Source organism: Perissodus microlepis, chromosome 5 (assembly GCF_051167445.1).
Source record: "Perissodus microlepis isolate ML-2025 ecotype Zambia chromosome 5, ASM5116744v1, whole genome shotgun sequence".
Taxonomy (NCBI): Eukaryota; Metazoa; Chordata; class Actinopteri; order Cichliformes; family Cichlidae; genus Perissodus; species Perissodus microlepis.
In genome coordinates, this window is record NC_140465.1 from 11,604,766 (window position 1) to 11,620,843 (window position 16,078).

The 16,078-nt window shown below is 40.2% G+C and overlaps 2 protein-coding genes across 2 annotated transcripts in view; one reads left to right on the top strand and one right to left on the bottom strand.

The window, feature by feature from the left end:
• Window positions 1–208: 208 nt before the first annotated feature.
• On the top strand, window positions 209–7,681 carry glrx (glutaredoxin (thioltransferase)). The gene is made up of 3 exons (XM_084927859.1): window positions 209–549; window positions 3,198–3,330; window positions 7,313–7,681. The coding sequence occupies exons 1-2, from the start codon at window positions 343–345 to the stop codon at window positions 3,309–3,311; spliced, it is 321 nt and encodes a 106-aa protein (XP_084783985.1). The 5' UTR covers window positions 209–342; the 3' UTR covers window positions 3,312–3,330; window positions 7,313–7,681.
• The window catches only part of rhobtb3 (Rho related BTB domain containing 3), a 31,077-nt gene continuing 19,206 nt past the window's right edge, over window positions 4,208–16,078 (bottom strand). Inside the window, exons 9-13 of the mRNA XM_084927853.1 lie at window positions 15,558–15,663; window positions 14,730–14,903; window positions 9,935–10,101; window positions 9,684–9,780; window positions 4,208–7,454 (exon numbers count right to left, since the gene is read on the bottom strand). Of these exons, the coding sequence (XP_084783979.1) occupies window positions 7,336–7,454; window positions 9,684–9,780; window positions 9,935–10,101; window positions 14,730–14,903; window positions 15,558–15,663 (663 nt within the window). The 3' untranslated portion in view covers window positions 4,208–7,335. The remainder of the gene's footprint in view (window positions 7,455–9,683; window positions 9,781–9,934; window positions 10,102–14,729; window positions 14,904–15,557; window positions 15,664–16,078) is intronic.

Here is a 16,078-nt window from a genome sequence, read left to right on the forward strand (position 1 = left end):
TTTAAGATACTTCTGAACTGGCTGTACTTTTTCAGACACACAAGCAACGTGCATTTTACGTTGTCTACTGGTCTGCAGTAGTGTTTAGATTTGTGTCAGATGACCAACAACCACTTCCCTACTCAGTGGTTTCACTCTTGTGGCTGTCCGGTTCGTGCCCAATCTGTGCGCTGTCTCTTTAAGAAGGAGGGCGTGACTTGGAATGATTGACTTAACCAATGACTTTTGAAAACAAAGAGATCACGTTTCTTCTTCTGCATTGAAAAAATAAATCTGGAAAGAAAAAAAAGGAAAGAAGTAGGGAACTCCTCACCTCCTCGTCACTTTACCAAGAAACTTAAAATGGCGCAGCAGTTTGTCCAGGCGAAAATTAAGGGCGACAAAGTGGTGGTGTTTCTGAAACCCACCTGTCCTTACTGTACCATGGCTCAAGAGGTTTTGGAGAAATACAAGTTCAAGCCGGGACATTATGAGTGCGTTGATATAAGTAACCACAGCGAAATGGACAGTATGCAGGACTACTTCCTGGAACTTACTGGAGCTCGTACGGTAAGCATACAGCCTCTCCGTCTCAAGCAGGGCAAGAGCTTTACTTTAATACACACACCCATAAATTCAGTGTTAATGTAATTGTATCTTCAGGGCACTGACACAAAATTTAAAGAACACTTCTACGTATTTGTGGGAAATGAAATGTAAGCATCGTGGCCTTAAAGCATCCGATGTTAAATGGAAAATATAGCAGATACAGATTTTCCATATAGGATTAAGGTAGATAAAATGTCCAGTGAGTGCAGGAAATGTTCCTCAGAGATTTTGGTCCATTTTGAAATGATGACATTACGCAGTAGCTGCTGAGTCATGTTTGAATCCTCACTTCCTCCACAAAAAACGAGTTTGAGATGATTTCATCTTCATGACATGGTACATTTTTTCTGCTGGAAGCAGCCAACAGATGATGGTACATTGGTACATTGATGGTACACAGCCTCTTTCAAAGGAAGAGTACCCAGCCACTGGTACAGATATGTGGACGACACCTGGGTCAAAATCAAGACACAAGAAGTGGAATCCTTCACTGCGCACATTAACGCTGTGGATAAAAACATCAAGTTCACCAGGGAAGACACAAAGGACAACTGTTTGCCTTTCCTGAACTGCGCTGTGCACATTGAAGAGAACGGCAAACTCAACATCGAAGTTTACCGGAAGCCCACACACACGGACCAGTACCTCCTCTTTGACTCCCATCACCCTTTGGAACACAAACTTGGAGTAATTAGGACCCTACACCACCGGGCAGAACATGTTCCCTCTAAGCCTGAAGGAAAAAAGAAGGAACACACACATGTAAAGGAAGCACTCAAAACGTGCGGCTATCCTAAATGGGCGTTCTTAAAGTCAGCAAAGAGGCACAGAAACGAGGGAGGATAAGAAGGACAGACGCAACAACATTGTCATCCCCTATGTAGCCGGTGTATCAGAAAAACTTAGGAGAGTTTTCTCCAAGCATGACATCCCGGTGCATTTCAGACCCAGCAACACGCTCAGACAAAAACTGGTTCACCCGAAAGACAAAACGCCAAAACACAGACTTAACAATGTGGTGTATGCTGTACAGTGCAGCGAGGAATGCCCAGACCTCTACATTGGAGAGACCAAACAGCCACTTCACAAGCGCATGGCACAACACAGAAGAGCCACCTCCACAGGACAAGACTCAGCAGTCCATCTGCATCTTAAGGATAAAGGACACTCTTTCGAGGATGCCAATGTTCACATTTTGGACAGAGAGGACAGATGGTTTGAAAGAGGAGTGAAAGAAGCCATCTATGTCCACTGTGAGCGACCATCTTTGAACAGAGGCGGGGGTTTACGACACCAACTCTCTGCCATCTATAATCCAGTTTTGAGATCCCTTCCCAGACGCCTTAACGCCCACTCACATCCTGGGCCATCTGACCTCAGGAATTCGCATGATAAGGTGGGGCCAGGTTTCACAATGAACACACCCGAAACTCTGGCTGATTGGGACCCACACCCAGTTTCACACCTTGGCTCAGGCGATTAGAGGATCATCAGGGGGTCCTTTTGTCCCTCTGTGGGGGGATACTCCCACTAGGTTTATATCTGGGACTCTCCACCATTTGACCTTAGAACTGAAGAAGCTTCTCGGATGAGAGGTGAAACGTCTTCAAGTAACTTAAAGAAGTCCAGACGCTTTTCTTTGCAAGCTCCTTTGACTATGATGACCTGGATGACTGAGAACCTTCACAGACAGATGGTACATTGTGGTCATTTTGAGACTCAGTAGACCAGGCAACGTTTTTCCAAACATCTGTTTTGGGCTGTCAGGCTTGTAGCCTCATTTTCCTGTCAGGAGTGACCAAGTGTGCTCTTCTGCTGCTGCAGCCTGCCTGCTTTCAAGGTTCAATATGTTGTGCGTTAAGAGATGCTCTTCTGCATACCTCTAACAAGTTACTGTTGCCTTCCTACTAGTCACTGGATATTTTCTCTTTTTCAAACCATTTTTTATAAACCCTACAGATGGTTGTTCAGGAAAATCCCAGTAGATCAGACCCCAAGTAAGAATGCCCATTTGATAATCTGGAAATCACCATTATTACATGAATCACAATTTCAAGAAGGAACTTCACCTCCTGATTATGACATTCTTCAAATCCAACACACGCCAGCTACTACAGTTTTTTGTCCTTAAAGTATTATTTTGAATCTGTTCTGCTTTTTTATTATCTCTGTGTTTGTTTATGCAAAAAGCAAATGTACTGTGGTAGAAGTAACTACTCGAGAAGTGTTCTAGCATATGATTGGTGGCAGTAACACGAGGGAGTATGTAATGAGACAAACAGGAGAAAGAAGTCTGGGGTTGGGTCCCTTCAGGGAAGTTCTGACTGTCACAAGCTTCATAGTCACTCGACTTCACCCCCATCTCTCACTTAAACTGAGAAAATCAAGCGTTTGTAACATGAGAGAAGCTCCCTGTGCTGATTTTGATTGTGACGAGATAAAATGCGTTATCAGATTTTGCTGCTCATGCATGCTGCCTTTGATGCAGAAGCCGTGGCAGACCAACAGTACCACAGATATTCCGATATTCATGCACATGTTTCACAGATCACTGACCCTGTGCATGAAGCTGAAAGGGAATTTCTTCCTTTTTTCTTGTATTGGTTCAGGTCCCACGAGTGTTCATCGGTGAGGAGTGCATCGGTGGTGGCAGTGATGTGGCGGCCCTCCAGAGGAGTGGCAAACTGGAGGGCAAGTTGAAGTCCATTGGGGCCCTGCAGTGATTCATCTGAAGATCTCCAGGTATGGCATGGACTCTGAGAATGTAGCTTCCCTTCACCTTAAAGTACAGCACACACCCTGTTACTAATGCTCGAAATAATAACAACTGCTTAGAAAGTGTAAATTAGGAATACTCAAGGAAAATATTATTTAACAACAAAAAAAGTGTTGATGTTTACAAATCACATTTCGTATTATTAAAAAAATAATTTTATAAGTTATATAGTTTGTTTTATGTATTTTATAAAAGCTGTTACTGGATCTGCTGAAAACTGATGCCAGGAAGCTCCCAGCACACAGTTTCTGTGCTGATATTAATAACATTTGGTGTTTGGCGCCCTGCGGGTAATGAGTGGGATTATTGGTGGAATATTTAGGATTCAAGAAATTTCACAAACTGACTTGTTACAGCAGTGGCCTCCTGTTACCACACTTGAATTCAGAGAGCTCTTTAGAGTAATCTATTCTTTCACAAATATAAAGGCAGACAGTACAGCTGGGTGATTTTCTTTTTTTTTTGTATATACCTGTGGCCCATCAGGGTTTTGCTTGTCACTAGGTTTGGAAATTGGTATTAATAGGTACTAGCAAACCTGCGCACGTCTTCGTTTGGCACTCGGTTGAACTCTCAAAATGTACAAATATATACGATTGTGGGATTTGTATAAAATATTTGTATACATCATACAGCTGTTTGCAATCACATCACTCTAATATTTATGCAACATTTCATTAAGATCGTTCCACTTATTCAGGAGGAAACATACGCTATGATCATTACAGTATGATTATTAAGAAATTATTAGTGTAAAATGCATAATTCCAGGGAAAGACAAAAAAAAAACAAACAAACATATAAGCAGTAACTTGCCAGTGAAGACAGTGATGGAGGCAGTGGTATGTTAAAACATGTCTTTATTTAAAGTCAGACGCCATGTATTCTACAGTCTGTACAGCACAGGCCCAGAGGAGCCATGTGTCTCCACACTAGGTGTGGATGCAGCACTGGGATACACTTTGTTTCACAGTCCACAGTTTCACCTGCTGTTTGCTGATTCGTATTAGTAGGGATGCACCACCAGGATTGTAACGTTCTGGGTTTTTGCCAATGTTTAAAATAACAATTTGGCTGATTTCTGATCCTAGTTAGTTTGATTTATTATTGTGATAGGACAAAAATAAATAAGTGAACTGTTTCAGCGTCTTTCAGCCTTTCATCACACTATCTCGCAGTGAGCACAAATTCAGTCATACATATTTATGAAAGTGGATCCCAGAGATGATAACGGCAAACTCTTGCGAGCGAAGACATTCGCCAATGTTATTGGTGAATGTCATCTTTTTTGGCAATAGGCCGATGTATACAAGGCGACTATCAATCAATAAATTGCTGCATTCCTGTTTATTAGCAGATCAAGATGTATTTGAGGATATTTACACACAGAATTTAGTGGAATTTGTGCAGCAGCTGGTTAAAGATACCAACTGCACACTGTCAAAACCTGACAGTGGGAGCTTGCTTGTACTATATACACAGAATTTCTGTTAATACTGCAGAAATAGAATATGAAAGCATTGCACGCCGCTTCCTGATTGATTGTGATCCACAGATTTAAAAAAAACCCATCTGCTAGCTGTCACTACTGATCGCTTTCACCTCGCGTAGGTGAAGGTTTATTTAACAAATTGAGCCGTTATGTTCCATTTCCCCCTTTTTTTTTTTTTTTTTTTTTTTTAAATCGAGCAAACAGCCGTGAAACATTAGACTGGAAAGTAGTGCCACCCTGTTTGTCTCGACTCCAAATGTTAAAAAAACAAAAATCATGTCCACATACGTATAGTTTACAAAAATAATTGAGCACCAATAAATCATAATCTCTTTATGATTAAAAAACATTTTAAATTAAAAAAAAAAGATAAAAGAAATATTTCGTACTCACCCAGAGGCTTTGAGATTTTTACTGTACTAACTTATGTTCATAATATGGTGCTTTTTTTTTTTTTTTCTCAGCATCTTCATACCATACCACCACTATAACTGCAGCAAAAGACTTTTGCCTTTTTGTGACAGCGACAGGTCATTATTTATTATTGCAAACAGAAAAGCATGTTTTCTCATTAACCCGCAAAGGAAAGCGTGTAAAAGTCTGCCTCAGTAGATTTTAAAAAGGAGTTTTGAAAGAAAAATGTTATTACTGTTGCTGATTTGGTTTACAGATATTAATTACAGGCTAGATGCTGTTTGATTTGAGGCTTAAATTTGAAGCCTTTTCTCCATGATAGGTGTCAAATGAAGCAGTTACACTATGTACTCTACTGTGTGGTTATAAAAATCAGTCTGGCTGCAAGACAGTTTATGAGGCCGTGTCATCGATGTGAAAGGATCGACCAAAGTGTTGTAATTAAACCTGTCCTGCTCATTTGCTTACACATGAAAATACATATGACGCTGCTAACAGCAGCAATTGTGGATGACTTGCATCGTGACCATTTGTTTACCCTAGAGTCAATAATTTATTAATTCAGTGCTGTTTAACTGACTCACTCAAAAAACAACCTCACCCAGTTTCTTAAACCTGGGGAAAGATGAAGCAGAGCCAAAGAAAGAATGATGTTTGGTGCAGATCTGGATTGTTTAAGATTAGGGCACTGGGAGGAATCTTTCATCTGTATTGTCAGGAAATTTTAGGATGTAATTTAGCGCACAAGGTGACATGAAAATAGTAACAATAACCCCAGAGACTTTTAAAAGGCTCTGGATTGAATGGAAAATAAATTAAATAAACACTGAGCTTTTGTTATAGAGATGTTGTACGCAAAGGTTAGCTTCCCTCCCTTCCCAGGTATGTTTACTAAATTGCTGTGGCCAGTGAAAAGTGGAGTTATTGAGCAAATCTGCTGGAAGCTGACTTGGACGCCTACAGTGAATGAACCAGAGTTTAATGACACACAAGGACTGAGTGAATGAGTGAAAAGGTAACTCGGATAGGCCATCTCTTGGTCATGTGACTGAACGGGAGACCCGTACTTCTGTCACATGACTTACTGGTGATAGCCAGCTCACTGTTTAACATTATTTACACAAACTGAAAAGTAACGAGTTGAACAGAATAAAATGAACGTTGCTGCAAAAAATAAAACACAAAGTAATATTTCCCATGACTTTTTGTTAGATCTTAACAAAATCTTAGATCTTAGAGGGCTTTTCATTGGGCCAATCAGAAACTTTCACCCAGGGGCATTAAAGAGACAGGAGCCATGAACAGAAAAAGGGTGCTGCATGCTTTCATGTTGTGGAACAAAGTATGTAAACCTATTCTTGAGGAGCCTCAAAATAAAACTGCGAGCCTGTAAATGAGCTATATATGGGCACTTTGAGAAACTGTTTTCACAAGTTCACAATCTTTAGATCAGATGGGATGCATCATGAGTGATCAAGGGTTTCATCTATGACAGAGAGGTCCTGCGTCAATCCTACAGAAGCTATTGAGTGTTGAGGAGATCTTCCTGTTTAATCAACCTGAAGTCACATTACCCGTTAATGTAGTTTGAAATAGTTTGCACATGATCCTGGTTGTTTTCCTGACAGATGTGTGGTCATTTGATATATCAGTAATTATACTGAAGCCATTTTGTGTCACTGGTCAATATTGAAATCCACAGCTTTGCACGCCATTAGAAATGCGATCTTTCACAGAGATTCGGCCAGTGGCCAGTCATATTAAAGTCTTATTGGGTTTTATGGATCAGTTTTTTTATTATTGCCCTCGAAGGAATAGTCATTTTAGGATGCGCCAGTCAGTCCACTGAGGGAGGAGAGGCGCGTTGCAGCAGTTTAACAAGTCTTTCCTTTTCTTCCTCTGCATCGTTGTCTCTCGATCAGCCCTTCATGCAGCAGGATAAAAAGAAAAAAACATGTCTTCTGTCAGTTTTCCCACACGTCGATGTGCACTGGAATCCTTTCTTTTCTTTTGTCATCGTCTTCCTTTGCTCTTCCCCACAGATGGTTTTGGCGTCCAGGTTTGGTCACATGACAAGGCAGCGGGACTTGCGGAGTTTGCGGCGTCGCTGCTGGTACTCGCTGAGCTCTTGCAGGTAGCCTCTGGACGGCCATCGTAGCCTCTCCACCTGCTCGCGCTCCTCATCTGGACACATAAACACAATCACATGTTAGACTAATTTGTACTCTACTGGATGTTTTTGTTCTTAAAATGTTAGAGGAAGATTTATCAGACACATATGGAATATGAACTTATTGGGCTTTTGTTTTTGTAATCTTGCTGTTGCCCTGTAATATCCGTCCAATGGCCTTTAAGGAGGCTGATATTTGTATGACCTGTGATGACAATAAAAAAGTGGGATTGCTACACCATTTTGCTGTTAATGTTGTCTTTATCTACTTTGATGTGGTCAGTAATATGCACAAACATTAAGTATTAAATATAATATAAGGGTAAAGTTATAGTACTAAACCTAGTATGAGGAGTCACTATTTAAAGGTCTGACAGGTCACAATCTAATTTACAAACACTGTGCTTTATGATGCTGTATGGGAGGTTTCCACAGGTTTCCAGGACCATGCTTGATTCTCAAAAAAAAAAAAAAGTAAGTAAATGATTTTAATTTTATTATCTAAGAACAAGTGGATGTTCAGTGTGGTTCAATTACAATTCACACATAACTGTTGAGCACTTTGATTATACCTCATGTAGTTTTAGACGGAGCCCTGACTCAAAAAACAACAACAAATGAGATTATTTTGCAGGGACTACGTTATCTGAGGAAATACTTATGTTTTTCTTTATTTCTTTTTCTGTCTTTCACTTTTTTTCTTTTCTGTTATATTTCACAGCCTTAAGTGTACAGGCTAATTATCCCGAATGTACAGATTATCTGTAATCCTTCTCTTTTTGTTTATATGTATAAAGGAAAACCATTGTTTAAAAATGATAGGTCTATATACATTACATGTATGCAAATGATGTGTATATGTATGTATTTCAGTGTGATTATTTATAGTAATGTAAATAACTTGCCTTGCCTATAGTAAAGCAGTTTCTCTTTTAATCAGTAGATTTTTGTTGAGCTAGGACGCATTAATTGCACTGCAGGGCAGCATGTGACGATTAAAAGCTACACTGTAGGTATTAGGAGTAGCACGTGGTCAAAGTAGCCATTAATTTCGCTTGAATCTCTCTATTTATAATTATTTCCCCCCCCTCTATGTTCTTACCATGTTAATTATACTCTGTTGATCCACAGATTTACAGTTGTATTCCTGCATTTCTTCCCCACTAAAGTAAGCAACAGTTTCCTATGACTGTAAGGGCTTGTTATTATATATTTTTTAAAATAACAAAAGAACAGGGGGCTTCTTACTAGTTGTTTCTGGTACTAATGTCAACAGTGCAGCTGCTAACATGTTGGTTAATTTGACATGTTTTGCTGCATCTATTTGTAGTTTCTTTTTTCTCTCTTTTCAGCTCCACCTTTTCACTTTTGTTTGTCCATCTTTACCACTTCTTCCACATTAAACTCTGTCCCTGGCCCATCCCTTACGTCACACAGAGAAGATAAGGGATGGGCCAGGTGTGTTAACAGATTTTATTGGTCAATGCAAATAAGTGAATGGGTTATTGTGCAGTGGCGTGTTCAAGCTGGCCTATAGCCTGCATAATTATATCAACAAGGAAAAAATTATATTGAACCATTGGCTCATAAGTGCATCGATAAAGAGAAATCCCAGAGACAGGGCGGGACAGTCCCACCCAGAGACAGTCCCGCCCTGTCTCTGGGTCAAAAAGTGAAGCTGGTGCTGAACTGCATTAAATCTGCTTTCTTTCTGTCCAACAGGGGGACGACTTCTCTGCTAAAAAAAAAAGTCAGATTGTTTAGAAGTCTGGTAAAACAAACCTCCTGTTTACTTGTTTTATGACCTCAGTAAACACTTTCCTGATGAGCTGATGATCTCAATCACTAGTTTGTTATTGAATACAAAATAATAATTTTGTAAATTAGGGTCAAATGGACAGTAAAGCAAGGTATGCTTTAGCACATGGCTATTTCGTGACTAATTCTTAGTTTCTCTCAGATCCCTTACATCTGGTTTCAAAACAAAACAAGACTGGTACAGCAAGAAATGCTCAATTTAGGGAATAAAATTGGAAATCTTGATTGAGGTCATTTCCATTTTTTCTATACAGTCTGTGATTTTGGCTGGATGGACTGGTGTTGGGGGGGGAGGGGGGGACACCTTCACTGTTTATTTCAAAACACTTAATCACAGGGTAGTTTCAACACTGTAAAGGCTGCTCCCTTAGGTGATACCTGTAATAGTGTTTAGAACAGTTATCCCTTTAAAATTGCACACTGACCTGAGAGCTCCAGGAAGTCAGGTTTATGACTGAAGATTAGGTAGTTGTTGGCGATGAAGTGGAGGAGCCAGATATAGAGCTGCTCTGCATTGTGGCACTGGAAATCAATAGAGACACTATATGAAATGCAGATCTTCTTCTAAATGAAATTGTATGAGCATCTGCTAGAGATGGAGCCTAAGGCAGCTGCTGATTAACAGACCATGTTTCAACAAGAAAATATTGCACTGGATACTTTGATACTCACTCACCTTTGCCCTGCGGAGTAGTCGAACTACACTGATGCCTGTTGATGCCAGCTCTCTACTGGGCATGCTCTGAAGGTAAGCACATACGCAGACCTCACACAGATGCTGCAGTCGTTTCACTTGGTACATCTCGGCACAAACCAGCACAGCCATGGCCTGAAGCACACTGGCTGGACACACAAACACACAGCACTGTCTGATATGCTGCTTACTAGGGCAAAGAAAAAAAAATCAATACAGCATAGCATTGCAATATTTTTCATGGCAATAAAATATTGATATCCATTTTCTTCAGCAATTCAGGGTTGCAGGGGGCTGGAGCTTATCCCATTTGCCACAGGGTGAGAAATATCAATACATGGGCACCAAATATTGATATATTATTATATAAATTAAAATACTCTAAATAGTATGAACAAAAGGGCTCATCTTATGCACCACCATCCTGAGAAAACTTAGATCAGACTGGTTTAACTGAAAAACCATCCAACAATGGACACACTTAGCTTGACAAAGCTACCTCCTAATTAAGAGCAAGGTAAAGGCTCAGTCAGTTAAAATTAGGACAGTGACGTCCTAGCATCGACAAAATTGATTGTATTGAATTCACATACAGCGACCAGCTGTAACTTGCAGTGACTAAATTGTTGTCGAGAGCCTGAGGGTGTTGCACACTCACAACTACTTTTGATCACAAGGTGATTTCTTGACAGGAAACAAGCTTTCTGCAAACAGTCACAGTCTGACTTGGAGTGACTGCAGTCACTCTCAGAGAGACTGTGGAAAGCTTGCAAATATTTTCTGTCTAATTTATAAACAGAGACCGATTACCAAGATGTTGCCATCAGTCTGAATAAGTTGTCAACATTGAGCACAACCCAACTCTTGTCTTAGCTGGCTGCCAGCTGGTTGTATTCTGGTTATCTTCTTATAGAACAGGAAGTCTGACGAGTGCAAATTTAATAGTTTAATGTGAATATCTGTCTGTATAGAGATTGAAAATGTGACGTCACTCAGGGGTAAAACCGCAAAGAATTCTGGGAACTCGTGGCAAGAGGTACTAGCGCACGCAGGCTTTCAATTGAAATCAGTTATACAGCGATAAAAAGAAACACAAAAAATGGCAAGAAGCTGTTGTATTATTAACTGCAATAGCCGGTCGCATGACAGCCACGGAAAGCCGACGGGTAAAGAGATCGGTTGTTATCGGATTACGTCGTTGAAGAGAAACAAGACAGCAAGAAATATGTGACATTTTTACAATTTATCAGAGTTAACTGCTGTATTATTAGAAACAGATTGCATGTATCAATCACAGGCTGATACCAGATTGATTGCAGACTGACTCAGTCTCATAGCAACATTTATGGCAGGTTTTAGTGGCAGTGTTTGTTTGCTTGGCAATCTCATTTTGCAGAAAAAAACTGAAGTGAGATAACTTTTAACTTTGAGGACAGATTTTGTAGCTGGAAACGGGTGAGAAGTCGCAATATGTTTTACTGCACTAATCAATAAATCATAAAATGTTAGGTATCACACTGATATATTGTCAAAATATAGTATTGTGGAGTGTCTGGTGATTCCCACCACTACTAGTTATGGTATACATTAAATACTGTGAAAGCATTAAACGTATATTAAACCAATGTAAATCCGACTTTGTTCTAGATGTATGCAATAGCTGGACATATTCTCCCCGAAGCTGAAATGTTTTCTTATCCTTCCTGTTCCAAAAATCATTCAGGTAAAGCACCACAGTGAGCTTAAATCAATCAAACACCGTCACAATAAAACCGATTTGGGTCTATTTTACACACAATTAGAATCTAAAGAGCAGATTTCCAACACATAAGTGCTATCAGTCCAAACCACTTCCAGTAGAATTTAAACTCAACATTATTTGACATGGTTTGGTTTGCATTTGCACAGCACAGACAGGAGTGATACGGTTGAATGCTCAGCTGCTCCCAAAACAGTAAAACTGCACACAGCTCAAAAATGATCACTCAGCTCTGCTGTTTCTGTCATTTCTCTCAAAGAATTTTAGGATCTTTCATAAGACTGATTTCATTTTAAAGACCACACTTTTATTGTTTTAGTTCTACAGATGGATTTCATTCACATCCATGCAAATACTTGTTGCACTTATAGATCTGATTTTTTTTAAATCAACTGTCATTCCAACTGTTTTTTTTACCTTTAATTATGAACACAGTGTAGAAACAGAGTAGACAAAGGATTGCATGTGAAAACTCCTCTGACATGAGTTTGTTCTCATTGTTTTGCAATGTGCAAATGTTAGCCAAGCACTGGCAAAGTGATTAAAAAAAGCTTAGATACATACAGTCGATGGATCGGACAATCTGAAACCTGTTCCCCTCCCTTTTTTGTTGAGCTCTTAGCACGTAAGCCACATTTCTGAGAAGTATGCGGCTGTCCTACCTGCCGAGCTGTACACAAGGTTGGCGACTAGCTGGATTAAAGAGTCAAATTACTTTAAGGGTCGGCCATAGGTGCACATGTAGAACCTCAAAATAATGAGAAAGTTGCTTTGTGACTACGGCATGTATAAAGAGATGACTGCAAAAACCGGAGGGGGCTACAACAAAAAGAGTAATAAATAATCATAATGGGAAATTTTAAAGGCAAAATATCGACAAACAATTAAATGAAGCTCTTTAATCACAACCCAAGAATACAAACAAATGTGTATTAATTCAGAACTTGTTTAACATCCTTAAAACCCATTATATACTCGCTCCAGCTTGTCATTTTTGTATTGGTGCAACACAGACTGCACCACAGTGTACACATTTCATCATCAGATATTAACACCAAATCTCAGCCGGTTGTGAATTTAAATAAAGCTCCTTAGTCAAATCACTTAATGCTCAAATAAATAATTACCCATCGCTCTTTTTGTGCTGTCAAATTACATGCTTGCATGCAGCAAGCACGAAACAAGCGGTGTCGATCTTTTTCTGTAATGTCAAAATGTCAAATTAAATTACCCCTGATGCAAACAGATTCCTGCCGTTTATGTCAAACACCACCTTCAGCATCCTTCACTCACTCGTGAGCGCTGATCCTCCGCGTGCGTCCCTGACAGGACGCAGCTGAGCAGCAGCAAAACAAGAGGGTTTGTTCTATGTCACTGCACAATCACCCAAATGAGCATTAACACAGCATCCCTCATATGTACAGTATACATTATTTAACAGAGGGAAATACTCTGATGGTACTTTGGCTTTGATTTCACACCCTTCTTCTTTCTTTCTTTTTTTGTTGTTGTTGCTGCTACTGGTGGAATTACCTTGATTTGACCTTGAGTGCCGAGCTCTTACATAACACTACAGCGGTTGCAGCCTCTGAAGCAGTTTCATGTCTTTAATTTCCTGTTCCCATGACTCAACCTGGAGCTGTATCTCTGGAAAAAGCTTGCTTATCATACCCTGATCTAAGCTGGATCATAAGGACTGCTTGTTGAATTTTTTTCATCATTTCATTTATTTTTTTTTAACCAAAAGATCTCACGCCACAGAATAATGGGATTGTGAGCTGCAGAGAGCTTGTTATTCAAAGCTGATTATTCTGAAGTTTTGCATTGTCTATTCAGCAGCTTTGTTATATAATGCTACAAAGGAGGGTGACAGTCAGTGTTGCAGTAAATCACTCTGCAACTATACATTAAAGTGATCATTTTTATACTTCTAGTCAATGAACGTAGCACATTATTCTTTCTCAATTTGTATTCATAAGGTCCAGATTAGATACAAGCTGCTTTAGAGACGCCAGCAAACACACTTATTCACAGCTGCACTGACTGATCTTTTAACATTAGGGGGCAGAAAAACTCATAAATAAGAAGAATAAAACGCAAGTTACAAAATGTTTTAACTGGCCCAGAAGCTGAGAGTTGCAAACATGGAGCAGAGCCAGCCTGAATATCACATAAATATGGTGACGAAGGCATTTTAGAATTTGAATAAAAATGTATGAGTGTTTATTCATATCTTATTCCAAAAGGTTTATATACAATCTGTCCAAACAAAAGGAGAAGAAGAAGCAGCAAAAGGTCCAATATTTAAGAAAAAGTTTTGACAATGATAGGGAGTAAGTTCTAAAAATACTGCTTAATGCAGCATTAATGTTGTAGAAGTGCCTCCAGTGTGTTTTATTTCTATGCATGCAATTTCCTAAAGCTCACCACCGTCACCAGAGAGAATTACCAGCACTAATTACTTTGAAGACATAACACACAGCGTGTCACATAGCGACAGGAAAACAAAAACAAGACGTCTGGGGCCGTGATTTGGCACCATTAAAAGCAGTGATGCCAAGAGTTGATTTTGTCATCAGTAAATCTAATTTAATTTTAAGCTCAGCGCTGGTTTCAGAGCACCTCCTGAGAACAACACTGGCAGGATGTGGCAGTCACACAGATGGTTGATGGGACTTGTCATCTGCACTTTAGTTTTGGTTTGTGTTGAGCAAGCGGAGTCCAGAGGAGAAGCTGACATACCTCTCTCGAGTGTTTTATGACTGGTAACGCTGATTATTTCCATTTCCATTTGTTGCTGGGCTGTTATCATTACACTGATCAGACTCGTGACTTTCATCTCTTTCAAAAATCAAGCAAATCTCTGTTCAGATATTTCATCCCCCATTAAAAGGAAGCAATATCTAGGGCTAGTTTCCCATATTTAGCCACCTTAATCATTCATCCTACTGCGTGCAACGAGACAGTGGTCATACCAGTGCAGCTATGCCAGCTGCTGACTAAGTAAAGGAAACTCACCAGGACAGCAGGAGTCGGTGTAGAGGTACTCGAGGAAAGACAGGAAAGTGTCTGAGGAGACGCCGTGGATGGGCACCACTCGGCTACGAGCCTCTGCATACTTCCCGCTGAACATGGCGGCCATGACATCACAGCGGGCCACCAACACTGCCCGGTGGGCTGGCAGCACACTCCCTAAATCACACGTGTGGAAAATTAACATGTAAAGTTGAAGTTTCTATGAAGCCTTTCGGCAGCCACAGAGTGTTTGTGAGTAACATGTTTCATCTTGATCCATCGGCATGAAAAACTTCAATAGCCGCCATGAACACAAGACATTCCTGCTAATATAGCAGAAGTGTATAGTATAAATGTAATTTCGGCTTTTAATGAGTGATCGGTCACAACTGCCCATTTAAATGAACAGGAAATTATTGTGCAACCTCTCAATGGCACAAGTCTCATCATCGAGTACCATTAACAAGACAGATTTTCTCCATGACCTCCATGAAGTTTAGCGCACAGCTCAAGGGCACAAGGACAAGAAAAGCTGGCTGCAATTTTTATGAGATAAATATTGATTAGGAGAGGCTTTTTAGCATTATTTCTAAATTTCTCGATTTCATAGAGAAATGCTGAATGCAAAAGAGATTCTGCTGAGCTGAAACACGACCAGAATGAAAGAGAGCCTATTGCTGGGGCTATTTGATCTTATTTTGTCTCCAAATGGATGATCGGGCCAGGGACGGAGATCCTAATTCAATCACAGCAATAAAATATGACCTTCTTCTGCTGTGTTACATGCATTTGTAAATGTGGGTGTGTCTAATAGGATCAACGTGAACTTACCTTGCACCATGAAGATGACATCAGAGTATAGAGGAGAATTGAAGAGGTTGACGAGAGTCTGGGGACCAAGCTGAGCTGCCCTCGCACTCGGTGTGTCCCTGGTGCCCTGCACACACACACAAACAGTGGAGAGGAAGACAGAAGAATCGGCCAGTGAGAGTTGAAATTCCTCTGCTGCACATCAGGTACTCGTTACCAACACAATTGCCATCCTGTGCATCTATCCCACATCCCCTGTGGAATACTAATGGCGTCTCTGCCAGTCTTGCTTAGCAGTACCCAAACATGCTTGAACTGCAACGCCAAGAATGTCATGAGTGGAACTGGCAAACACAGAACACAGTGAGAAGCAGACGGCAGTCCAAACTGTCTGTTATCAACACGTTCATGTATTCTGTACTGCACAGCGGGTGAAACTGGTGGAATAAGAAAATCTGTCAATGCGTGTGTGTGTGTGTTTGTGCTTTTTGCAAAGTGTATGTGCACACATGGATTTCAGTCCACAGTAGAGTGCCTTCAAA

Excerpts from the sequence above, each read along its gene's own strand:
- glrx (XM_084927859.1), top strand. The coding sequence starts at position 343 with ATGGCGCAGCAGTTTGTCCAGGCGAAAATTAAGGGCGACAAAGTGGTG. Across the intron at positions 550-3,197 it reads AACTTACTGGAGCTCGTACG|GTCCCACGAGTGTTCATCGG; the intron begins GTAAGCATACAG and ends GTATTGGTTCAG.